Source organism: Rhinolophus hipposideros (genome assembly GCF_964194185.1).
Source record: "Rhinolophus hipposideros genome assembly, chromosome: 12".
Taxonomy (NCBI): Eukaryota; Metazoa; Chordata; class Mammalia; order Chiroptera; family Rhinolophidae; genus Rhinolophus; species Rhinolophus hipposideros.
This window is the reverse complement of record NC_138058.1, coordinates 15,481,387-15,509,003: the sequence shown is the minus strand read 5'-3', so window position 1 is coordinate 15,509,003 and position 27,617 is coordinate 15,481,387. Positions and strand designations below refer to the sequence as shown.

The 27,617-nt window shown below is 41.9% G+C and overlaps 1 protein-coding gene across 1 annotated transcript in view; it reads right to left on the bottom strand.

Moving 5' to 3' along the window:
• Positions 1 to 27,617, bottom strand: part of TRABD2A (TraB domain containing 2A) — a gene marked incomplete at its 3' end in the record, with an annotated part of 84,003 nt that overhangs the window by 27,953 nt on the left and 28,433 nt on the right. The window contains 2 exon segments of the mRNA XM_081069734.1: positions 21,123 to 21,571; positions 21,574 to 21,668. Coding sequence (XP_080925860.1) covers positions 21,123 to 21,571; positions 21,574 to 21,668 — 544 coding nt within the window.

The window sequence follows — 27,617 nt, the reverse complement described above, 5'->3', positions numbered from 1 at the left end:
GACAGGACCAGCCAGCAAGGGTCTAGGAAGGAGCACAGCCAGAACATTTGATACAAGTTTGCCTTTAAAGAACGACTGGGTCAAAGAAGAAATTAGAGGAGAGATCAAAACATGCATAGAAACAAATGACAATGAAAATACATCCTACCAAAATTTTTGGGATGCAGGGAAAGCAGTTTTAAGAGGGAAATTTATATCATTACAGGCCTATCTCAAGAAACAAGAAAAATCCCAAATAAATAACCTCATGTTACACCTTAACGAACTAGAAAAAGAAGAACAAGTGAAACCCAAGGTCAGCAGAAGAAAGGAAATAACAAAAATCAGAGCAGAACTAAATGAAATAGAAAACAAAAAGGCAATACAAAAAATTAATGTGATAAAGAGCTGGTTCTTTGAAAAGATGAACAAAATCGACAAACCCTTGGCTAGACTTACTAAGATAAAAAGAGAGAAGACACTAATTAACAAAATCAGAAATGAAAAAGGGGAAGTGATCATGGACACCACAGAAATACAAAAGATCATCCAAGAATACTATGAAGGACTATATGACACCAAATTCAATAACCTAGAAGAAATGGACAAGTTCTTAGAAACATATAGCCTTCCAAGGCTGAACCATGAAGAACTGGAAAATCTAAACAGACCAATCACCAGTAACGAAATTGAATCAGTCATCCAAAACCTTCCCAAAAGCAAAAGTCCTGGACCAGCCAAAGCAAAAGACAGTCTTCCCTTCTAACCTCTCTTCTGTCCATGTGATTGAGCTAATTTAGGACACGTGCTCACACTTGCACCACTACAAGTAGCCAGAGGAATGCTGGGTGCTGATCAGCTAAACCCAGGATTGGTTCCTGAACCATCAAAGAGAGAACTGATAAATTGTGGTAAATGCATCAGTGAAATGCTATAGAACAGTGAAAATAAACAGTGGCCATTAGCATGGATGAATATCGCACAATGTTAAGTAAACCAGCAAGACAAAGAAGAATGCAAATCACATAGTTCCATTTATAGAACAATTCAAAAACAAGACCAAACAACATATTGTTTAGGATATATATTTGGTAAAACTGTAAAGAAAAACAGTGACTTCTGGTAAGGAATGGGGAGTTTCTATGGAGTAGTTACAGAAACAGTGGGAATCAGAATGAACGGAGCCTTAGGTTGGTTTAGACCAGGGGTGTCCAACTGCGGCCCACAATCCATTGTTAATTGGCCCGCAGCAAATTCCAAAAATATATTTAGTTTACTTAAATAAACCAGGTGAGGCAATACGTACTTCACCTCGAGTGAGTGGCCCGGCTGTTTGTGTATTTTACCTCATATGGCCCTTGGTAAAATACATTGAAAAAAGTTTGGACACCCCTGGTTTAAACCATAAGGAAAGAGTCTCACAGGGTGGAAAGCCCAATGCAGAGGACCTTAGTGCTCCCCTAGTCCAGGTAACTGCTTTATTCTTGGATTGCCTTTATAATTTCAAAAAGGGTAAAAGACACCAAAAAATGAAGAACTATTGGAAATTATTACTACTATGATAATACTCCAATTATCATGGAGTTTCTAACAATGCAAAGACTTAAAGGGACTTACTTTTCCCCTTCAAAAACACAGCAAGATAAATGGATTACTGCTTCCTTGTATTATATTCTCTTTTTAAAAAATTATCAGTTCACCCAAAATCACATAGTATCTGAATACTCTTTCTCTTCCTTACAAAGACACAGTATCACCCCATCTGCATTGTCTTCTGAAAAGCTGTGTTCACTGGGAAAAGTAACAAACCTATTACCGGAGACTTCAATTCTCAAATTCTACCCTTCTTTCCTCACCCCCTCCTCCCAGGTCTCCCTTTCCACTCTCTTCTTGTCTCCCCACAGTCCTTCTCTCTCCCTTTCTTTCTGGTCTGTGGAAAGAATCAACTAAGTTCTCTGCCCATCATTTGCAGCAGGCTTCTTTCTCTTTCCTGAGACTGCTTCAGCTGTGGGGAGACCCAGGTCCCAATTGGGGCATTGTTGCAGGAGCCCTTGGGTTAAAGGGGCGGGGCAGGGGGTTGGAATCAGGCAGATGCCTTTTTTGTCAAAGACAAAGCCCCCCATACAGCTTCTCCACTTCCCAGAACTTTTATCCCTCTCAGATCAAAGGGTTGCTCTGCATATGAAAGGCACCGCCCTTTATGAGGTGCACATTAGCCCCCCACCACTCCACCGGCCTTCCAGCTCTGGAACAAAAGGCCTCGAACCTGTTCAGGCCCTGGCCTCACCTTCTGGGGCGTTGGGTTGTTGAGTCTTCTTTTCTCTTAGTTCACTTCTGAGAGCCATAGGCCTTTGTGGTACAGTGGGAAGGTAAAAGGGGTCCTCAGACCATTTGGCCCAGATAATTTTTAAGACACCTTGAGGATTCCTGGTCTTTGCCTCTCTCACCTCATCTGGCTATCCAGGCAGTAGGGACTTCCTCCGCAAGCTCATTTATTTTCTCCCTTCCCAGCCACTCTTTAAAATCCCTCCTCCTTCTTTACCTAAAAGGGGACTATTCCCTTAGAATAGTCTAGACTGGCCCCTCAAAGCAAGATGGTGATGAAAATCCTGCTCCTTTTTTTGTCATGCAAATAGATGCTGCCAGACTTAGAAGCTAAAGCATCCACACACTTTTTGGACATTAGCTTTGCTTTTGGGGGAGGGGGTGTCGGGCAAGGAGTGGAAGTGCTTCTCAAAACGGAACTAAGCTCTTCTCAGCAAAAGAACTCAAGTATGAGGACCAGAGATACTGATCTTCAGTGACATTCCAACCTGAAGTGCCATTTTGTAAATGATGACAGTTCCTGAATACCAGGAGAACACATGGAAAAAACCTGGAAGAATGCACCAAGCAAACTGGGTCTTCCCTCTCTTCAATTCCTGTCACCTGAACACTCTCCAAACCTTGTCCTTTCCTTCTTCTTTCCTTGGTCAGGTCTCCTGACTACTCTTCTTCCCACCAGTCCACATACTACTCTGAGGTCACATGGCTGACCGAGCACATCCATCTCCTGTTACGGACTGAACTGTGCCCCCACCACCCAAAATCATATGTTGAAGCCCTAACCCCCATTGTGACTGTGTTTGGAGACAGGACCTCCAAGGAAGTAATTAAGGTTAAATAAGCTCATAAGGGTGGGGCCCTGATACCACAGGACTGGAGTCCTTACAAGAGGAAGAATCCAGAGCTCTCTGTTGCCGTGCACGCACGTTGGAAAGGCTGTGTGAGGGCACAGCAAGAAGGCAGCCATTTGCAAGCTGAGGAGAGGGGCCTCAACAGAAACCTGCCCTGCCAGCACCTTGGTGCTGTACTTTGAGTCTCTGGAACCATGAAAAAAATCATTTCTGTTGTTTAAGCCACCCAGTCTGTGGTATTCTGTAACGGTAGTACATTTCTTCCCCCAATTTCCACACAGTGCTGGGGTAACAAGAATAAATATCAATCTCTCCATTGCCAAGGCCTTGAAAGTTACAACCTCCGCTAAGCACATCTGGATTGTCTCAGCCCCTAGAAAACTCTCCTCTCTTAACTGCTGCTGCCCTGAAAGCTAATTTTCCTTTAAATTGTTTAAAGTTCTGACAAGGCTAACAAGCTTCGGGAAGAATCACATATGAAGAGCCAAATGAAAAGCACAATGAAGGTGATTACACACATTTAACCACGTTCAGACCCGTTACTGGGGCTAATTACGCATAAGTGATAAGTAATTCATCTAAATGGCTACACACTGTATTACTTTCAGAGTCCAACCTGTTTTCTGGCCTTTCTCTTATTTTGGATTTTCTCTACTGTCCAAGATCAGCATCCGTGTCAGGTTTTCCCTTGTACAACAAATTATAGGATGTTCACAACCGAGTCCACACAAAGAGCAGCTCTAGAAGCCAAACATTTTTCTCTCCAGCTGTCTCAGTTCCCAGACTCCAGTGTCTCCCTCCTGGTGGCCCAGGGTCCTGGGCTAACACGACTGAAGCTCGTAGCCAAGAGGATGACTCCAATAACCCCCGCAGTAATGGCCAGTGTCTTGGTCCCCATCCAACGCACACTCAGCCACCAGGTACATCCTGCAACACTGCTCTTCGTGCTCTCACTTTCCCCTGAAAACAGCTCTATGTTGCCCCTCTGCCCACAGAGCACACCGAGATTCCCCAGCCTCACACTTGAGCCCACTCCAGAGTCACCTCCCACTTTACCCCTACACAAAAGAAAGCTCAAGTAATCAGTCCAGCCTGGCGGATCCGGCCAGCACAGCACGTGTGGGCCAGAATCACGGCGTGGGGTGGGGGGTGGGCTGGGGGGGTTGGTTATCAGACCAAAGATTGCTGAACCTACTCCCAGGGGTTTCCAATTCAGGAAGTCTGGGGTGGTGCCCAAAATTGTGCGTTACTAACAAGTTCCCAGGTGAGGCTGATGCTGCCAGTCCCGGGACACACTTTGAGAATCACTGCTTTAGCCTAAACATCAGAGGTGGCCAATCTGGCTCACAGCTAGGTCTTATTTGTACTACACAATGTGTTCTTTTTTTAGGTAGTTATAAACACTTAAAACCCAGGACGTTTCCCAGAAAACTCAAAATTTCTGACTTCTCTCAAAAAAATAGGAAGGTCTGGGAATTGCATGAAGGTGATCAAAAGTACGAACTTTCAATTGTAAGATAAATACACACTAGGGATGTAATGTACGACATGAGGGCTATAGCTAACACTGCTGTTGGAGATATAGGAATGTTGTTAAGAGAGTAAATCCTACGAGTTTTCATCAAAAGGAGAAAAACACCCTTTTTTCTGTTTTATATCTATATGAGATGATGGATAATAACTAAACTTATTATGATAATAATTTCACAATATATGAAAGTCAAATCATTAGGCCATACCCCTTAAACTTATACATTGCCGTATGTCTGTTATATATCAATAAAACTGGGGGGGAAAGAGTAAATTATATAATGCACTTCCAAATTATTAATTTAAAATAGGAAGGTCTGGCCACACCAGACACACATTTCCGCACAGCCAATCATTGATTAGAACCAAGTAGCTACTGCCCTCCTGGCATTTTCACCCCCACACCCCACAGTTCCTGTCACTCCCCACTCCCAACACAGGCCAGTTTCACTCATTCATGTTACCTACCCAGCCCCTATGGACATTCAGGTTTATGATGCATGATCTTTGCCACTTGCCCAATCATTTTATAGGATAAAACCATAGCAGCTGGATTGCTGGATCACTTTGACATGTAGCACATTCTGCAAATAGATACCATTTTAAATTAATAATAACACAAAATGGGAAAAATCAGTTAGCTAGGAGACACATTTTTTAATTTGGACATTTTAAATTAACCAATAGCAGTCCTCGCATCTCTTTCCCTTTTGGCTCCCGCCTAAGTCCTCTATCTTAAATAAACATCTAGCTAAACTTGTCATTCTCTTCTCTAACTTCTGGCACCTAAAGTTCTATGACAATATCCTATAGCGACATCCTCAAAAACTACTTTGCTACAAGAAAATTAGCCACAATGCAAGTGCCTACTGTATACTCAGCACTGCTGGATATCCTCATCTCTCAAACACACACATACACACACACACACACACACACACACAAAACCCTTGTACACACGGGTTTGCACCTTGAATTGGATACCTACAATAAGACACCTTTGAAATGATACCAAGAGCTACTCCCTTGGCCAAATGCTGCAATTTTACACTGGGGAACTGTTATGGGCCGCACTGTGTTGCCCAAAAATTCATTTGTTGCAGTCCTAAACCTCCAGTACCTCAGACTGTGACTGTATTTGGAGATAACGGCTTTTAAAGAGGTGATTAAGTTAAAATGAGGTCACTAGGGTGGACCCTAATTCAATAGGACTGGTGTCCTCAAAAAAAGAGTAGTTAAGGACACAGACATACAGAATGGGAAGACCACATGGAGACAGGAAGAAACCAGCAGTCTACAAGCCAAAGGAGAGAGGACTCAGGAGAAACCAACTCTGAAGACACCTTTACCTCAAATGTCCAGGGACTTCCAAAGATTTCCTTTCTCTAGAATTGTGAGGAAATTAATTTCTGTTGTTTAAGTCACTCGGTCTGTGGTAATCTGTTATGGCATTTCCAACAAACTAATATAGTCCCTCATGTCGGCTGAAGTATTTAACTGTGATTTCTACTGCATCTCCTAGGTGACAGACCAGAAAAGCAAGAAGAAAACTCCAGTCTTGTGCTATCAGAATCCCCTTACTGACCCTCCCTTCTTCTGCTGATTTGCTCCTCTCTCATTGTCCACTCTGTTTCTCCTTCCTGTCTTCTAGGCAATGGCACCTAATTCTGAACTGTCACACCCCACAGCAGAGCAGGGAAAGGGAGAAGGGGAGGGTGGGCAGGGGAGGACCAGAACAGGAGCCCAAGGAGGATTCACAAGGATCTTGGACGTTCCAAATCCAGGAAGGGAGGTGGGAGCAGCAGGGCAAGTTGGGGGTGGGGGCACAGGCCGCTATCAGGATCCTGAGGTTGGATTCAGTCACAAATTGTCTAAACACTTTCTTTCTGCCCAGCACTAGATTTATGAGGCCACCCAATAGGCGTTTTCACCTTACAGCATGTCACAATGGCTTCTGGTCCTACGTTGTGTCAACAACATCAGCACTCTCGTTGGACAGTGTCCAATCTATGACCATGGTAAATGCAAACGTGGCTGCCAGGTCACAAGCAAACTGGGGACCCCACTGAAGCCCCAGACAGCACAGAGTGCCCCCAGAGTGTCCTCTCCCTGCTGATATTCTGCTCAGTGTTAAGCAATGTACCTGCCAAGAGCAGAGGTTCAGTATGAGCTCAGATCCTCTCCTGGGGTGGAATCAGGGAGGCAGGGATGGGGTCTCTCGTATTAGGGTTCCACATTTGATGATTCCACAGGCTTTGCTGAGCCGGCACCAAAGCCCCAGTCACTCCCCTTTGAGGTCTTGACAACTGTGAATGAAAAGGGAAGGGCCTCATGGAAAAATGTGGGAGGAAAGACAGTACAACTATGTCAGGAGGGATAGAGGAAAAGACAACAGAGAAGAGGCGTCTTAATGCTCGTAGGTGACATTCTACTATGGCAGCAACACCCACCTCCAGAGTCCAGGGCGGCCTCGCTCCACACCTGGGCCATGGAGCACCGAGCCTGCTGAGACTTTAACCGGCTCCTGGGAAGGTCCCAGGTAACAGCTGACCCCAGTCCCACCTGTCTTCTACCTTGCCCGTCTCCTCCGAGCAAGGTAGACTCTGCCTCATGCACGCCTGTGAGGGAGGAGGAGTCAGAAGACAGATGGGGAGTTCTCCCTCCCCTCTGAAGAGACACTGGGAGTCATTCCTAGAGTCCAGGAGTGTCCTGGGGCTAACCCACCAAGGAACAGATGGCTGCAGGGGTTCAAAGGCACTCTCTACCCCCCGCCTAGTTCACCAGGATAGGCAGCAGAGACATGGGGCAGAAACGAGGCTGCAGCATTTCCTGAAGTGCATCTCTTATGACCCCAAAGGCCACCGAGCAGGTTTAAATCCAGCTGAGGTCAGAACTCCAGCAGCACATGTGGTAGCCATGTAGGTGGACAAAAATATCTAATTTTTTTTTTAAGTTCGCTGTGGATGTCAGAGGGGCAGCCCAGAGCCAGGGATGGCAGGACTAGTACCTGCTTTGTCTCTGAGTCCCTAAAACAAGAAACAGAGTGCTGAGCCTATGCCGAGTACTTCAGACATGTGTCCCAAATAAGGACTAGCAATAAAAGAAAAAGCTACTCAAGCCTGAGCAGACCTGTTCTCAGCTGGAAACATAGAGCTCAAGTCTGAGTCTGGAAGCTCGTGAACATCACCGCCAGCCATAAGGCACACGGTTGATTAGATTTTCCGTTTCTGGTCAAAAATCAAGAAGTTTAAGGATGGCCAAGGTGAAGAAATGCTGTGGGAGACCTTCCTGGGAGAGCTAATGGCCCACCCAGACTTCTAATCCATGAAAACAGTGCCACCCACGTCTGCAGTGACGCTCTATGCAGACGCAGGGACAAAGTTAACACAGGGAATCAATGTCACAGGCCTGGGACATTTACAGTAACTGCAGCACCCCACCCGCTATACACAAAAACACTTAAATATTATAGAACAATGTGGAGAAAATGTAAAAAGGCAAAAGAATGAGACAAAAGCAAAAAGATTGGACTTAATGTGAATTTTAAGATGCCAGTGTTCACACAGCTGTGTTCAACTTTTGAAGATAGCTAGCACACAACCATGTTGGGTCCCATTTTAGCCAAGGTATCTATAAGTTCACTGGCCTCCCATTGGTCCTTCCAAGCTCTGCCCATTGAAATCCGACTTCCACATGTCCTGCCTGGCTGACACACTTAGTGGAGGCCCACTCATTATCCAACAACCACTCGGGAGCCCCTCCCATGCTCCAGACACTGCAGCTGGAGCTGAGGTACAAGGACCAAGAAAGCACAGCCCAGCCTTCAAGGAGCCTTCACCTTTAGGGGAGGCAGTCATCATGACCCCAGCAGAGGCTTCCACTGGGACACTGAGAGGACAGCGTTGGGTCACCTCTGAGCTTGGAAGGTCTTCACCTAGGAAATAATGTGTAAGCTGAATCAACCACCAGCCAGGGGGACAGCATGGGGAAGGGTTCCCAGCAGAAAGGACAGCATGTACCTACGAAGCTCACCTGTCTCAACGAAGTCACTATTAGGAACGTCTGTATTCACAAACAAGTCTGCCCATATTTTAGGAACCAGTTCCCTTTCAGAGAATTCACATATTTTTTTTCTAGGCCTTTATTTTAAACCAAACCTACCAAGGAAGAAGAAAACGTCAAGATCTTTATCTTCAAGCACATTCCATTTTGATTATGGAAAATGTGGAAAAGTCATCCACCAGCATTGTGGTCAATTTCAAAGATGAGACCACCTGCTATTCTTGGGATTTATGACAAGGGAACAGAAACTCCCTCAGCAAATCCAGACTAGCAGGTGGCAGGGCTCAAAAGCAGAACTAGATGAGAAAACAGGGGACAGGGAGCCAGGCCAGCCCTGCACAGTCTCTCTGGCTGTCCACCAGGGTTACTCCAACAGGAAGCCGTCCCTAACTGCCTTTGCTGGCTGACCCACCCACATGCACACTCTTGCCATGGCTTCTGGGAACAGAGACTTGCCAAACTCATGGGGTTGTTCTCCAGATCCAACACACTAACGGGAGAACAAGTGGAGAGACCTGCAAAGTATACAAAACAAGGCACTCTTGGCCTCCCCTGGACATGGAAGTTCCACCCTTAAACTTCATTCCTAAAAATCCTGACCCTCTCTCCTCAGGAAGCTTTCTTTCAGGCTGGCCAGCACCTCCTCGCTCCCACTCCTGCAACATTTACCAACAATAGCCAAGGATGGAGAGATGTGGCATCTTTCCAAGATTTGCCTGGCCTCGCTAGCCAGACATCAAGCTCCTGGGGACAGGGCTGCCACCACCACTCTACCCTGCCCCAGATCTCTCCAGTGCCCCAGCCTAAAGCAAGTTATTTCTTCTATTAAGTGACTAATCCAACTATAGAGAACTTGCTCCAAAGAAGAAAGATCCCTATCTTCCCCAAAATCCCAAAACTGTGACTCAAGAAACATACTTTTCCATAAGACCCAAAAGTATGTCCACTGGGCCCAAAGCATTGTCTAAGGTTTCACTTTGGGGGGGGGGGGTGGGAGGCGAATGGCTTTTCGCAGAGACAATGAGTTGTTAGCATCCTAGGGGTAAAGAGGATGAGAACTGGTGACAGACAGTAATGCTCCAGAAGAGTGACAGCTGAAAAGGCAAATATGAAATATGTTAGTGCCATCTATCGGCAAGAGTAAACAATGACAAAAAGAATGATGCTTTGCCAACAGCGATTCAGGTAATAAGAACATTTAGAGCACTTCTGAGTTTGCAGAGCACTTTGACATCCAGCTAACTGCCTGTTGGGATAATGAAAGCCCAGTACAGGCCTCACACATGGAAAGCACAATGCAGCCCCAGACCTATTGGCTGCAATTATGTTCACTTTCAGATCCCATGACTCAGACCCCAAACCTAGATGTGACTGGGTCCGAAAGGACAGTTTCCAATGCTGAGGGTACTGAGGCTGTCTCAAATTCCCACCCCACCCTACTTGGCATCAACATGGGCAGGAAAATCCTGCGGTTACACAGAGTCCTCCCGGTCAGCCCACCAGGGAAAGCAGACAAACAGTGCCCCGAGCCTGGAACCTGCGCACAGATGCCTGGTGTGGTATGACCAGGGGAATGGGATTTAGGAAGACCACTTCTTCAGGGAACCCACCTGTGTGGATGGGGAGGCAGTAAGAGGGCCCACTCACAGGTGAACCCCGCATCGCTGAGCCTACAGCTCTGAGCTCATGTGCTTTGTTCACATAGGTAATTGCAAGGCAGCTGGCAGAACCAAGCAGGCGTGAACTTTGGGTGAAAGAGAATGGGAGTCATAACCTGATCCCATCCTGGAGGAGGAAGGATGGTGTCTGCCCTGAGATGGCAAGATCAAATCCACAGACAAGAAGTAGGCATGTTTTCCCTCATGCCAAATCAAGGTAGCCCAAGGGAACAATTAGCTCTCAGGTAGAAGAGAAGAGGGGAAGGGAAAGAAAGAAGAGGGCAAAATAAGGAATCATGAAGAAACTGGAACAGAGAGGCCTTCTGTTTCCTCTCCAGACAGAGTTCCAGACTCCTTCCATCATTTACCCCACAGAAGCTTACTAAGTACCTATGTGCCATCACTGTTTTCCTAGGACTTGGCACCATGCCTCGTCCTTGAAGTTTAGGGCCAACTGGGCAAGGATGATTTAATACTGAAAAATCTACAGAGAAACAAAGAAAGCCATGAGATCAATATATCACTGAAAGTTACTAAGAGAGTAGATCTTAAAAGTTCTCATCACAAGAAAAAAAATTTTTTGTAACTAATTACGGTGATGGATACTAGCTAGACTTACTGTGGTGATCATTTCATAACACATACAAATATCAAATCATTATGTTGTATGTCTGAAACTAATATAATTTATATTATAATTGTTGCAATATAATGTTGTATGTCAATTATATCTCCATAAAAAAGACATCACAACAGAGCCCAAATTTTAAGTCTTCATAAAACTCAATGACTGGAACCTCTCCAGCATCTCTGACTCTCGTCTATGCAGGGTTACCACACATACTCGTGAGTATGTATTAAATTCGGTTATTTTCTCTTGTTAATCTGTCTCATGTCTATTTGATTATTAGACGAGCCAGAAGAACCTTGAGGGTAGAGGAAAGTTTCTCCTCTCCCACAATTGTGTGAGAAGGATAAACTCACTGGCTGGAGTCCCACGCTTCCCCATGGCTGTTGCAGATGAGGAGATCCTGGGGCATCTGACAGGCTGGCAGAAGGTAAGGATTCTTATCATGTCAACACACCCCCCAGATCTCTGCCTGCAAGATTCAGTGAAAGCAAAAATGGTGAGAATCTTTTTCCCGTCTTTAAATTGAAATTGGCAGGAGAAAATATTTGTGAAACTAGTCTTGAGCTAGTGACTCTTGTTCACTTCGTATGAGTACGCATGGGTTTTCTTTTTCTCTCTCAGTCTAGTTTCTCTCCCTCCGTCTTGTTTTATGTCCTGAGATCATGTCTAGGGAGGATATTTTCTCTCTGGCCTGTACCATCCAGAGAATGCACTTGCCAAGGGACACCTTGCTATCTAGCTGGCCCTGACATGTTCTCAGGGAGTTTTCTGTGTCTATCTAATCTATTATCTCCACCAGCTGGATAGATGTATATGTGTCTGAAGGGCAGCTGAACAGGCTGGTGATCCAAGCTTAGAGAATCTTAAACTTGATTCTGTTCAAGGGGGGAAAGCATGTGATTCCCTGTGTTAGGGCACAGCTGTTTAAAGACAGCGTTCCCCATCTTTCTCAGGCTAATTCTGGGAATAACTTTCACTCTTCGTTGGGGATGCCTCTCACATCCACAGTATTGATTTGCGTCACTATGGATCCTATTGGCAAGGCCAGGTGATGGATCCTTTTAATTGGAAAAACTAAATGGAAAAGAAAGAAAAAATTTTGAGAGCTCTCATATTGTTATAATAGCTGGTCATTAAGATTTCCTTAATAACAGAGAGTAGCATAAAAATCAAAGTCTACTCAGACTCCTTTTTATTTGCCTTCAGACATTTGCAGATACTGTACCAAAAAATAATACTAACCAGGACACTGAAGTACAATTGTCCTGCACTGAAGAAGAAAAATGAAACAAAAAGAATGGTAAAACCTTACTAACGACAACCTAAAAATTTTATGTCCTAGGAGCTGTCAGGTTGGAAGCTCCAAAATATAGCCAGACAGAAATGTGGGCTAAACTCAATTTATGACTAGGGCCCTACCAAACTGCTGCCAGCCCTCAAGGAAATTATAATCTGAAACTACAATGGCTATTACAAGGAATGTGCCAATCAGGAAAACAATTGGGCTAAATAAAGTGGACATTGATGGGGTTAAAACAAAGGTTTTCTACAGCACTAACAAAGCTTGGATGGGCCAAGTTGACTCCCTTTAACACCCCCATCCCAAGATTAACCCCAAACAAGTCTACTCTGTTTACCCCAGTGTGGAGAAATTTAAAAGACTGGAAGGAAGAGATCACAATGAGAAACCAGACCAGCAACTGCCTGAGGCTATAGTCAGGCTGGTTGAATCAAGTTAAAGATTAATAACAGGGCCAGGGTCCCTGGGCTTGACCCTTTGCTAGGGACCCAAGCCTTTTACTCAAAAGTGGGCAAAATGGCCAGGAGGTAGAAAGAGCAATTTCCAGGACTCTTTAATATGGGAATTCATGAACTATGGTAACAAAACCCATTGGTAAAGCCCTGACTCAGTTAGATTTAAAAAGTATAGAAAAGTAAGAATAGATAAGATTATGAAAACTGGAATGTTCAAACAGGCTTTATATTTTAAAAAAAAAGTAATGTCAACTTTAATTGATTGCATCTCTTTTACCTGATTGTATTGTGGAAACAGACTTTATGTCTCACTGAGGAACTGGAACGTGAAGGCTCAGTTCCTTCTTGTGGCTATCAGTGGGAAAGACTCTAGAAAGTAGTAACCTTTTTGTGCCCTCTTCAGTCCATGGAATTGTTTAATAATGCCAGAAATATCTACTGTTTGTCCCAGCTGAAACCTGACAAGATATTTGAAAGGATTTAATAACTTTATGATCAGAAATTTGGCCAAATTGGAAGCTAATGTCAGAGCCTGATAGGAATTTTTTTTGAGCACCGTCCCTAAGCTAAAATAAAACTATGTACCCAGAGGAAAAGAAGCAAATTAGAGATTATGTAGTTAAACATGTAAGTCAACCTAGGATGTCACTTAAGTTTCAACCCTAATTTGGAGAGCAACTGTTACTTTGCAAATCTTTGTGAAAACAGAAATACCCCTCTAGAAGCCCACCTATCTTTATCATCCCCAATTCCTAAGACTGAAGGGAAAAAAGGGAAAGTAGGGTGTTTCTGAAAGCAACTGCTTCTTTGGCTCCAAAACTCCTTTGCCAAGGACAAATACAAATCTTAAGTGCTTTCTTCACAAATATTAGTAAGAAAAGGCTTTCGCCATCTAAATAGGTAATCTTAATTTATTCTGCCAGAAACACAGTTTGGAACCAACTGTTCCTTCACATTATCTTATCCATCCTATGGCAATAATTTTTTAATGAAGGCTAGGAATTATCTGTTCATATTTGTCTGTTCATGTGTGTTTTATGATATTTTTCTACTTCTGGATGGTATTGTTATTTAAGAAAAAAAAGGAGCTCTATTAAATTGGCTTAAACATTAAACAAGTGCTTATATGAGAATTCTCAAAAAAAGAACAGAAACTAATCCAAATACTTTTCAGAATCACATGATCTGGGAAAATATTTGATATTAAAGCTGGTTTGAATTTGGTTTGGTTAAACAGGCATATCTTTAGAATAATCTGTATTAAACAATATTTTTATTCTACTTGGGTTTATTCGTCAAATAAGTTCATGTTATCTTTGCTGCAAAATTTTTTGCTTGCTGCAAACTTTTGCAGCAAGAAAACCAACTTGGTATGATAAAATTTTCATAAGTAATCTAAATTTAATTGTTAGGAACAAGTAAATTAATTAAATGTAAGTACCATTTTCCCCAAAAATAAGACCAGGTCTTATATTAATTTTTGCTCCAAAAGATGCATTAGGGCTTATGTTCAGGAAATGTCATCCTGAAAAATCATGCTAGCGCTTATTTTCCGGTTTGGTCTTATTTTGGGGGAAACATGGTAGGATAAAAGGCTTCTTTTTACATGAACTCTTTAGTAATAATTATATTGTTAAAAATGGTTTCCTAAATCTCTTTGGTAACTTAAAACTTTAAAGTTTTGCTAAATAAATTAAATGATGGCTATTCATGGAATGTCTAGACCATTTCCAAGTAGTAGACCATTTTATAAGATAAAATAATGAAACATTAATTATTGAGCAAAGGTTTACCTAATCTATTTATTTTTGCTTATTATAGAAAAACTAAAGAAATTTGGGTCAATTAGTAAACATGTCTTGTGCCACATTAAAAACAATTGTAGGGGCGGTTGGATGGCTCAGTTGGTTAGAGCGCGAGCTCTCAACAACAAGGCTGCCGGTTCAATTCCCACACGGGATGATGGGCTGCGCCCCCTACAACTAAAGATTGAAAACAGCAACTGGACTTGGAGCTGAGCTGCGCCCTCCACAACTAGACTGAAGGACAACGACTTGGAGCTGATGAGCCCTAGAGAAACACACTGTTCTCCAATAAAAAAAATTTTAAAAAAAACAAAACTGTAAACTTTAAAAAAAAAATTGTGCTATGAGGAAATTTCTAGAAATTATTAAATGTGTTCATAAATGTATACATTTAAAGAATACTGGTGTAATAGTTCATAATTGCTTACTTCTTAGTTTTAACTAATTAAGGTTTTTAAAGGTTTAGAATTCTAATATATGCAATTAAATTAAAGCTATAAAAATTAATATTAGGGAAAACAAGAAAAGTGTATACATAAAAAATAGCATATGTTTTGGCTTTTTTTAAAAAGGGGTATGAGATATGGAGATGTATTTTTGAGAGAAAGGAAATTAATTTTGTCATAAATAAGGCTGGTTGTTTCAGAATGGGAAAGAGGAAAAATAAGACAAAAATCTGAATATAAAAAGAAACGTTATAGAAGATTTGTGGGAAAGGAATCTTGAGAAAGGAAATTTTAATCAAGTAAGTGAATTTAAATATCAAAAGTAAAGTGATGAAAAATTAGTGTTTGGTTTTTTTCTCTCTGCTAAAATGACTATTGGTTTGCTACTGATATTGTGAAAATTTTTTTCTGCCTAGAAAGCAAAGATTTTGTGTTTTATCAAAATAATTTTCTGTGTTTTATGGTGTCTTAATCAAGTTCTTGATTATTTAAGAGAACTGAATCTCCTCAATAGTGAGAACTAAGTTTTGCTAACAATTATGTAAACTTCCATATTTTTCTTTGAAATCTTCTATTGCCACTTGGGTTAAATGGATAATTCAGTGTTGCTTCATAATTACTTATGATCCTATTTAGTCAAATGTCCAAACCTCTTGATATATTTTGTCAAACTTCCTAAAGTTTAAATTATAGAGTCTTGACCTGAGAATAACTTTGGGGTATTTCAGAAGGGCCTTCGGAACATCTCAAAAGGTTAGTTTTCTCTCCTTACAAAAGAGAGATATTAAACTAATTAGCCTTTTTTGGTGTGTTGAAAATACATGGGAAGCACTGTCAAATAAAAAATAGCATTGGGTCTTCTTTATGCTGTATTTGTATAGAATATATTATAGATGTTCCAGAAATAAGCGTGAAATTGCTGGAAATCTCAGATGTCCTGACATAGGATATCTGTCATCAAAATTGAGGACACACTAAAATGACTGAATCTGAGTATCAGATTGTGGCACATGTGGGAGAAGTCCATTCTGTTTTTGTAAAAATGACCCCTTGTTGCCAGACTTTTGCCATCCTGACGTTCTTGTAACATAGCAACAGTCTGTTCCTGAACCAGAGAAATTAAGATGGGTAAACAATGACTGTAAATTAAATGAATAGTCGGGTCTATGGGAAACCCAAAATGGCTGCTTGGTTCTTTCCAGCTCCTTAGCATTTTTTCAGTTTTTTCATTTCTTCATTCATCATAGTACATTTAAGCTGGATTTCATTCAGCTGCCACTTAGTATGAGTTATCAAAGTGTTCTTGTTGTACGTATGTTTTGGCGGTGTTTTTTTGGTTTTGTTGTTGTTTTTGGATGAGTTGAAGCTTTCCCCTCTCACAAAGCTGATGCTCTCACAATGGTAAAGAAACTGTTAGAAAATGTGTTTCCCACTTGGAGTACACCTTCCAAAATCTCTAGGCACCCATTTCACTGAGCAAACCATTGGTGGACAGACTTGCAAACTTCTTGGAATTATCACTGACCCCATCACCCTCAATTATCAGGCAAGGTCAAGAGAACTAATGGGCTGGTTTGCTCAGTGGTTGGAGTGCAATGCTCATAACACCAAGGTTGCTGGTTCAATTCCCACATGGGCCAGTGAGCTGTGCCCTCCACAACTAGATTGAAAATAAGGACTTGACTTGGAGCTGAGTTGTGCCCCCCACAACTAGATTGAAAAATTAGTTGATATGGAGCTGATGGGTCCTGGAAGACCACACTATTCCCCAATATTCCCCAATAAAAAATTTAAAACACATAAAAAGAGAAAACTAATGGGAAAATTGGGTTCAAGCAGAACAAGTTTAATTACATAGGACTGTATGAATTGATAAGAAAGTTTATAATATTATGACTTTTTATTTGAAGTATTCCTATTTTTAAAATCTTTTGTTTTCTAGATATAAGGAATTTTATTTTTCTTTCTCACAAACTGGAGCAATTTGATAAATTACACCTTTGTAAGGAGTATTGAAACATTTTTTTTTCCCTCTCTCTCTCTCTTTCTCTCTCTCTCTCATTGATTCCTTCAGACTTTGGAAAGTCTCATTGAGTGAGTATTTTTATTTTATTTTCATGGCAATATGTTGGTTTATATAAGTTCAATAAGAATCTGTTCTCTTTATAACAGGCCACAATTAGAAACTAATTATATTACAAGGCTTGACTGGAATACCATATCTGATATAGACATACATAGACTCGGATATGACCAGAAAACTTTAAAGAATTAAGATTGACTTTGGAAGCCAATAAAAAAGCCCTCTGGAAAAACAGCCTGGTACCTTGTTTGCATGGTTCACAGTATTCTTTCCAAGTAAGGAACAGAGGTTGCTTAGTGGGAGATGCAAAGAAGAACCTCAGGATATGTTGGGAATCTCAAGAAAAGAGGAATTAACCCCAAATCTATAGGTACTGCAGGCGAAGTCTGATGGCAAATGTGTGGGTTGGCTTCTTAACCTCAAGAAGACTTGAAACTCAACCTGAAGATTCCTTATGAAAAATTCCAACAGAGCAGATTTTAAAGTATTTCCCCAAAAATAAGACCTAGCCAGACTTTCAGCTCTAACGTGTCTTTTGGAGCAAAAATTAAAATAAGACCGGGTATTATATTAATGTTTGCTCCAAAAGGCACATTAGACCTGATGGTCCAGCTAGGTCTTATTTTCGGGGAAACACGGTATGTGGTAAATTATTATTCTTGCTGGGCTTATACAAATAATCAGTCCAAGTCTATTGGAATTAGACTTATTTTTCAAATAAATTAGTCTTAATTTGGTTATCTTTGGTAAAGAAGTAGATGATTTTAGAGAGAAAAATTGTTTCAATACAAACTATAATATACCTTTGTAGATATCAGATTCTAGTGATTCTCATTGGCTTTTGAGATTTTTTTTTTAATTTTCTACCTATAAACTGGACTGGATCCTGAATTTTTCTAGTTTTCTTACATATTTGGCTGCAACTCTCAAAGCTAACATTTTCATTTTCCCATTCTTTGACTTGGAATCATCGAGAACTAAAATCGCCCATTTCCTAAGGCCATGCAAACTAAAGTGGGACAACTTGATACAGACTTTAGAGAAATCACAACAGCTCATATACAAACAATCTTATGCCTGTTGCAGAAAGATCATCAGAGACATTCAAACTGCAGACCTGGAGATTCTCAGACTGTAACTGCCTGCCTTCACTCCACCTGAAGATGATTCAAGACAGACATCTAGAAATCTTTTTGGTTTCCTGGCTTCAGAACTCAGAAACCAGGATTATAATAACCTTTTTCTTTTGTTTCCATAGAGATGCTTCTTATTAAATAACTGATTGCTTATACCATTGCTTAACTTTGGGAGTCCACCTGCATCACTGCTTCCTGAAATGAGAAACAACTGTTTAACTGAATTGAACTTTTGTCAAGACTGGTTAAATGAGATATAGAACAATCTATCAACTCAACTTCCCTGAAAGTTTCAGAGGAGGGAACTGTGGGGGGTTCCAGAACTAATCTCTGTGGTATGCAGATTATTTTTTAGCTAAAGATAACTTTAGCCACAGGTTCAAGAGAAACTTCTTCCCCTCCTCAACTACCTAGAAGAATTTGAATTAGAGGCTTTATCCATAAGAGATTATCAGAGATTTCTTCCTTTGACCCACCTATGACAGAGCAAACTTCTATTTACTAAAGATCTGCTCTTATCCTGCAATGACATTTTTGAAGCCCCCAAGACACCATACATCATCCTTAGCACAAAATGTCTTATATACCCATGTTCCCTTTCGATTTCTGAACCTCTCCTGCATGTGGGGTCTCCGGCTCTCTCATGTATACGGGGTTCCCATACATATGTATGTATTAAGTTCGGTTATTTTTCCCTTGCTAAATATTTTTTTTAAAAAAAACCTCAAAAACTTCTTCCACTAGTAGCAACAACTGCTGCTGATAAAATTCCTAATAAAACAGAAATACAAGCACATTTCATTCACATCATAAAGACTAATCAATTACCAGCATCATATGTGATGGTAAAATATCAAAGGAATTCTCATTCCAGTTAGGGGAAAGAAGGATGCCCTTTCTTACCACTACTACTTAAAGCTGTTCTAAGTATCCTAACCAACACGCTAGGGCAAGAAAAAGAAATGAGGCATACTGTGGAAAGGTGAAGACAAAATCATTATTTTGTTATAGTTATTTATGTCTGGTCACTAAGAAAGCAAGAGAATAAACTAACATTGTTAGAATACATGATTTCAATTAAATGGTAAAATTAATATATAAAACTTAGTAACCAGATGGGAAATATAATGAGAAAAGACTCTTTACACCAGCAAAATTTATATTAAAAACAATGAATAAACTTATGAATTGAGCAAAATCTAAATCAAGAACTCTACAATATAAAAAAAGAGGATTAAAATAAATGGAGAGGATAACATGTTCTTGGATTGGCTCATAATAACAGCATGGGCCAGTGAGCTGTGTCCTACACAACTAGACTGAGAAATAATGGCTTGAACCGAGTGGGGCAGGGAGAGGCAGAAGAAGGGAGGAAAAAAAAAAGAATCTGTCATGAAATCAACATGACACTCCAGCGTATAACTATAGTGCTCTAAAATGTCTCTTAAATGTATTATCTTAAGAGACAGTGCTACACACTTTCCTTCAAAGATATCTTGCTTCAAAAGATATTTTACTTCCAGGCTTTTTTTCTCTCTCAATCAGAAGTATAAAAGAAAACAGGGCTCAGGTAAAAATGCTCACAAATTTGAAATCTGTAAAGTCAAAATCATTGAGCCTTTAAATCAAAGTACTTTTCTTTTACAAAACATTGTATTAAATACAGACATTGAACAAGTTAGAATAGCGGCTCTTTGGGTTTCCAAAATAATGCAAGAAAACTCCCCCAGGATATCGATGTAAACAATTAGTGGTCCCTTATCTTGTCTATAAACCTCAATGTGCCAAACAAATACTATATTTTAGCATCTGAATATTGATTAATATTATAGAATTTTAGCAAGATAAGTTCCCTAAAAATTTCTCTATCAATTCACCAACACAATTTTTAGGCTGTTGAATGCCCTTAAACCCTTTAAATACCAATCTGAGTTCAGCATTTCAAGACCTGCTAAGGCCTAGATAGTTGGGTCTTATTCTGAGGACTAACATCCCAAGGCCAACCACTGAGAATATCTGCAAAACAAGAATGCTTATTTCATATTGCCAAATTCCTATTGGTCCCCAGAGGTATCTAGTGCACTTTAAAATATCAATAACAAATTGCACAAAAACAATTAAACAATGGCACTTTGATAAAGTATTACTTGCCTTATGAGAAGTGAAGAAGTTCTTGAACATCAACCTAAATTCCAGTACCCTGAGGTAAGATCTATACGTAAGAGAAGCATACCTCTGCCTTGGAAAAGAATGTCCTGGAAAGAATGTCCTGAAGAGAAACAGCAATGATCTCAAAGAGATTGATGTTACCTAAAATAGCCATGGGCAGTAGCATTTTCAAACTGGGCCATACCCTGTGACAGCCAGTATGGCGTTCACATTTTCCACATCCTCTCAAAACAACTTCTTAATGAATGACCTGAATTAAAATGAACAATAAAACCATGCAATACTTGTTGGGACGACAAGAAAAAATAAGTTTTCTCTCTTGGTAATACACAAATAAGTGATAACTGACTACCAGGCTTACTTTTTAATCCCCAGAATAATATTCTCAACCAAAGGCATTTTTTAGATAAACGGAGCTCCTGGTCCATCTTCTATATCGTAATTCAGCAGATTCACTCATACAATCAAATGCAACTCCATCATGCAAAAAGGGTCTTACCTGGGTGGTTGGTTAGCTCAGTTGGTGAGAGCGCGATGCTCTTAACAACAAGGTTGCCGGTTTGATCTCCACATGGGCCACTGTGAGCTGCGCCCTCCACAACTAGATTGAAACAACTACTTGACTTGGAGCTGATGGGTTCTGGAAAACACACTTAAAATTTTAAAAATTGGAGGGAAAAAAAGGGTCTTACCTGTGAAAAGTTCAGCCCATTCAATGGATGGCTCTGCTCTTCCACCTTTTCCACCGCCCCAGTCTGTTTCCTCAGCCGCTCAATCTCTTGGGCAAGGTATAGGTCTAAGACAGGCACTCCACAAGACTTAATGTCCATTTTGGTCAGGGAGTTGACCCTGAGCATGACCCAGATCGGCCTCGTATGCTCCCAATTACCGGCGATGGCATTGAAGAGGTAGTCTGCATAGAGACCCTTATCATGCTGGTCTGGGGTCATCCACGAAGGCATCATGAGTTTGACATACTCTAGGTGGTGGCAGTAGATGTCCCTAGGAAGCACGTACTGGAGGTTCTCACCCTGCGGCAGCATCTGACAGCGAGTGAGGGCCGAGACTGTGTAGGGGTCTGTGAGGTCCAGCTCGAAGTACACGATGCTGCTGTACTGCAAAGCCTCCTTGGAATTGTCGAGATAAAGTCCCAAACCTGGGTGTACAGGACATAGATTGTGCCAAAGAAATAAGACGGCAGCTCTCTCTGTATGGTCCACAAGAAGGAATTCATCTTGCTAAAAGAAAAGGAGACAACATCAAGGCATGATATGGAGGCTTAGGTGCCTAAGAGGAGAAAATAAATTGGAGAGACATCACATTGCAGGAGAAAAATTACTAAAATATGATTCAGACTTTTGAGTCCAGGTAGATTCACCTGCTCGGAACAGGAGTCCTCAGTGCAGCCTGCATTTCAGCATCCTTTTCCCTTTTTCAATCAAAATGCTCATTAAAAACAAGAAAGCAATAGCAATATTTGAGTTTGCCCCATACCTGTCCTAGCAATGAACTGGGCAGGAGTTAAAGAGGGGATAGGGACTCCAACGGACACCTGAGCAACCCACTGTTACCTCCGAGGCAGACCTGATGGTCTTTGCTTCTTGAGATCTCAAATCCAACATTTCCAAAAGCAGAGGCTGTCAACTCTGGCCGTACATTGGAATCACCTGCAAAGCGTTCAAAAGTCCAATATCTGGGTTTCCCACCTCAGACCAGTCACATCAGGACCTCTGGAGGTGGAATCAGAGGTGATATTTTTAAAACTCCCCTGGTGATTCCAATGTGCAGCCAAGGCTGACATCATGGTGCTAATGAGTCCCTGATTTCACAGCTTGCCCCTGTCCCATTAGGACCTGCGTTATCCTATAGCATTTCTTTCTTACAAAAGCCTCTGGATCAATAGCAGAGAACTGGATGGTCATCGGGACAGAGTCCCAGAAAACAGTTTCCAGGCTCGCGACCTCACTTGGAAAGGTGCTCGCTCGGGTAGTAGATGGCCTTCAGCTGTAACCAGCCAGCCCTTAGCCACTGATATAACTGCCGTGGCTGAGCTAGCAAGCACGGGTTGCAGTTAGCAAGTAAGATTGGTTGATTGGCAAAGAAGCAGACAGCGGATTGCAGATCATGTGGATCCTACTCCCTGTGTCTCACCCAGCTGCCAGAGAGACTGGGGTGCAGGCAGACCCCTTGTTGGGGTAGTGGCGGATATTTGCTTTTGTGTCTTGACTAGCCACCAGTGAGAATATAGGGGTAGGACTCCCCTATCTATACCTCCGTGGGTGTGCCTTTTTGGCCAAACCATATCCTGCATTCTTGTGTGGGGAGCAGAACCAGAGACCCCGCATGACAATGATGTTCCATGGTTTCTCTCCCGGCAGTTTTACCGGCTGAGCCATGGTTCACATCCACCCAAGGCCAGGCCATTGTGCCCTTTGACCCCAAGTGCCTCTCAGTCTCAACACCGGGCATTTATGAAGTGCCCATTTATTAAGAGACACTGTACAAAGAAATGTACAAGGCAGCCCTCAAGGAGTTCAGTGCAAAGGTCATGTACACTCATGAGGTGAACTACATAACAAACAACCCAGAAATGTGACTATCCAGGATTATAGGAAATATTTGGAAGGCATTCTATTTACAAAAGGCTTTAATTTCAGCAGCCTTTTAAGTAACATGCTTTCCTGGATTGTGGGTTTTCAACTTATAATCAATCCTCATTGTTTTAGTCATACTCTATAAAATCACCAGGACATTGACTACCAACTACTGACCACTGCTCCTAGGGGAAATACAGGATTAGGTTCCTGCAAGCTACTGGTCACGTTTTCATCAACAGATCAATACATAACCTTGCTTCATGTGTGCTTCTGTTGAAAGACACCTTATTTAATGTTGATTCATGAAGACTGAACTCACAGCCAACAATGCTTCAACTCATGCCTGAATGAAGCTCATCTAACACAAATTTTCTCTATAAGGCACATCACAGCCTTGTGCTTAGGAACCACGGTGTGCTTAGCACTACACTTGTGGTCATTTGAAACAGTGAAATCATCTACAAAAAGCATAAAAATGCAAATAAGGTGGCACTAAGTAGACCACAAAAGTGACACTTGTTTACTTGTTTGAGAGCCAAAACGACAAGACAGAGCATCAACTTATTCAACCTCAGCGGAAATGTGTGTGCCTCAGGCAACTCAAATTTTTCTCAGTGGTGGGCATGTCTGCAAATGATGGTGAAAGCACCATAAGTACAGGGGTTACAAATCAATTTTAACAAGTAGGTGAATTCACAAATATGGGATCTATAAATAATGAGGATGGATTGCATTTGCATTTGTGTGTTATTATTCAAGCAACAGCCACCTGTTTTCAAAGGAAATATCACACAGAATCTCAAAATGTAAGACAGTTCCTTTAACAGGAACTTCTTAAAGCAGGGGCCCTGCTCCCACAGCCTTCAACCTTCTCTTCTCCACCTGCCACCTTGCTGCCTTCCACAAAAACATCCCCACAAAAACATCCTCTCACCATTCAGATAAGGTCAGAAGCAGGCAGATAAACATATGGGCAGGGAGTGAGAAACGGTGGGGAAAGTCAGCAGCAAAGGAGTCCACACCTCTCAATAAAGGATACTGGCCAAAAAGCCAAAGCCAGTGCTGGCCACACAGGAACAGGCCTGGTGCTCCAGAATGGACTTGTCAAAAAAAACTAGAAATTCTGACTTTAAATAAAATCTTCCAATTGAAAAATGTTGCCTCAATTTTCTTAAATGCCCTGCAAACCAAGCCGAATATATCTCACTATCCCCAGCCTATGACCTTGTTTTTAAAAGTATTTAAATTACTATTCTGCTCACACACCCACCTTTTCATGAGTGCACTAATTGAGCAAAAAAAGCCTAAATTCTGCTTCTGTCTCAGCTACCCCATTGAGAATTTTTAAAGCCACTTCATTTTTCTGTACCTCAGTTTCCTCATCTGTAGAAGTTACATAACAACCCCTGTCGTAGGTTATGATAATAAACAAATTAGACAGGTAATTGTTAAATGAATGAACAAATGAAAAAAAAATGTGTTTTAAAACCTATTCATGGTTAAGTAGATATTAAGAGAAGAATCATATACAAGGTCTCCAGCCAGTTCTCAGACATCCTCTTATGGAGTAATGAGGGTCCCCAAGTGTCGTGCGGGGCGGCCTGTGGGGTCTCAGCTCCCGCTCCCCACACAAGAACACAGGATATGTTGAGGCCAAAAAGGAACACCCACGGAGGTTCCCATATGTATGACTTCCCATAGGTAGGGGAGTCATACTACTAGATTCTCGCTGGCGGCTGGGTGGGAGACACAGGAAGCAGGAGCCTCACTGTTCACAACCCTCACTGCTCCGCTTGCAGGCTCAGCCACCATCTTCTTGCTACCCCATTTGCTACTAGTGTAGCCACAGCAGTTATATTAGTGGCCAATGGCTCACTGGTTACAGCTGACGGCCAACTAGCCATAGCAGATGGCCATCCAATCACAATTGATGGCCATTTACTACCTGAACCAGCACATTTCCATGTGAGGGCGAGAGCCTGGAAACTGCACTCCTGGTTCTGTCCCCACACCAAGGTTATTTAAATACTTCAAAAAGCCAAATGGAAACTGCACATCTACCAAAGAATGGTTGCCCGGGCTGATTAAGCAATAAATGTCTCACTGTTGGTTAGAATTAGATCAAGCTGTAGAAAAACACTACATAGCTAACTAGATGCTAATCAAAAGCTGAGACTGACAGTTACAGCTTTGGTTAATTTCAAACAGGTAACAAAATAATTACTTATAAATGCAACTGGTTTGCTAGAGGTGGCCTTCCAAGCATAGGTTTAGTTTAGTCATTTGTTCATTTTAGGGGGAAGAGTTGATAATCAAAGTGTTCCGAGATGGTGATACAACTAAGCACACTGACTTACATAAGAAATCTGGTCCCACAAGTCCCACACAGTCCACAAAAAAAACTCCTACACTGTTTCCAATTGTGAGACATGCCAAAGGGTCAAAATGTTATTATTAAATCCATGGGCACCTAATTCACTGTCATCTATCAGGAGACCATAATATTAAACAAACATGTTCCCAGGAAAACCAAACCCATACACAAGATCATGGGGTCTATGAAGGAGGGAGAGGAACAGGGGGAACATTGCAAATTTGGGGTTGTTTTTGGTTTATTCTTACCCAATTCACGTAATCTCCCTAAAGTCCCATCCTACCTCGAAATACCTGCACTTCTATTTAAACAAAGTCTGTTCAACTATATATACCCTTTTTTATTTGATTGTTGCCTTTATTAGTCTAGAAGTAGGGTCACTGTATTATCTACTCACTGAAAACTGCTCAGATTAGAAAAACAACACAAGGCTCATGTTGTGGCATCCAGCCACGTGATAACAATAATAAGGCTAAAAGCAGCTGGCTATTTTTGAATGTTCACTGTGTGCCAGCATTGCACGTGGATTGTCCTACTGCATTCATTCAACACTCATTAGTTCCATATTTAGGCTATGCCTACCACATGCCAGGCACTGTTCTAAGCACTGGGCACTGGTGTATTTTAGGACACTAGGAATACAGCAGTGAATGAAACACAGTTCTCTGCATCGGGTATGGTAGTGATAACTGCTGTGGAGAACATGAAAGCGGGAAAGGGAGCAGGGAGTGCTGGGGGAACCGGATGTGGTCTTAAACAGGAGGATCAGGAAAGTCACTGAATGTCTGCTAAGATATTTAAGCCTTGCCATGAAGGAGGTGAGATATCTGGGAGATATCTCAGATATCAAACCAGGGAGATATCTGAGAGAAGAGCATTCCCTCCGGGATGAGAGAACAGCAGTTGCAAAGGCCCTGAGGTGGAGTGACTAAAGAGGAAAGCTTTAAGGTCAGAGCAAAGGTCAGAGAGGTGAGGGAGGCCAGGCCACACGGGGTCTGGGGGCTACTGGAAGGGCTCGGGCTTTCATGCTGAGGAGGATGAAAGCCAGCATAGGTTTTTGTGAGAGGAGTGACATGAGATGACTTAATGTGTTAACAGGATCATTCTGGCAGCTGCGATGAATAGACTATTGAGGGATGAAGGCAGATGCAAGGTCAGTTAGGAAGTTGTTGAAATAATCCAAGTGAGAGAACAGAGTGGTGGTGATAGAACTGATGAGATGCAATAAGATTCTGGATATATTCTGGAAGCTGGAGCCAACAGGATTTGCTGAATTGGTTAATTAAAAAGACCAAGTTGCCATCGATTGAGGTGGAGAAGACGGGGGTGGAACAGGATTCGAGGGAAAGGTCAGAATTTTTGTCTTGGCCCTGTTGAATTGAACAGTCTAGCAGACATCCAAGTGAGGAAATCGAGATGGAGGGGGGATGCATGAGTCTGGAGTTGACAGAAGCCTGGGCCACAGATTTTAAAAAGGGTATTGTCACCATTTAGATGTTATTTAAAGCCATGGGACTAGATGAACTCTCCAAGGGACTAAGCATAAATAAGTGAGAAAAGGTCTAGGGCCACCCGGTGGCTCAGGCGGTTAGAGCTCCATGCTCCTAACTCTGAAGGCTGCCGGTTCGATTCCCACATGGGCCAGTGGGCTCTCAACCACAGGTGGCCAGTTCAATTCCTCGAGTCCTGCAAGGGATGGTGGGCTGCACCCCCTACAACTAAGATTGAACACAGCACCTTGAGCTGGGCTGCCGCTGAGCTCCCGGATGGCTGGTTGGAGCATGTCCTCTCAACTACAAGGTTGCCGTGACTCCCGCAAGGGATGGTGGGCTGCGCCCCCTGCAACTAGCAACAGCAACTGGACATGCAGCTGAGCTGCGCCCTCCACAACTAAGACTGAAAGTTCAACAACTTGAAGCTGAACGGGGCACCCTCCACAACTGAGATTGATTGAAAAGACAACAACTTGACTTGTAAAAAAAGTCCTGGAAGTACATACTGTTCCCCAATAAATCTAAAAAAAAAAAAAAAAGGAGAAAAGGTCTAGAAATGGTCTAACCTTGAAAGTCATGAGATAGAAAAGAAGCCAGCAAAAGAGAATGAGAAGTGGTCAGTGAGGCTGTTAGGAAAATCAGAAGAGTAAAACACTAATCAAAGGAAAGTGCTTCAAGGAGGAGAAAGTAAGCAGGTGCGTTCGGTGTGGCTGATGGGCCAAA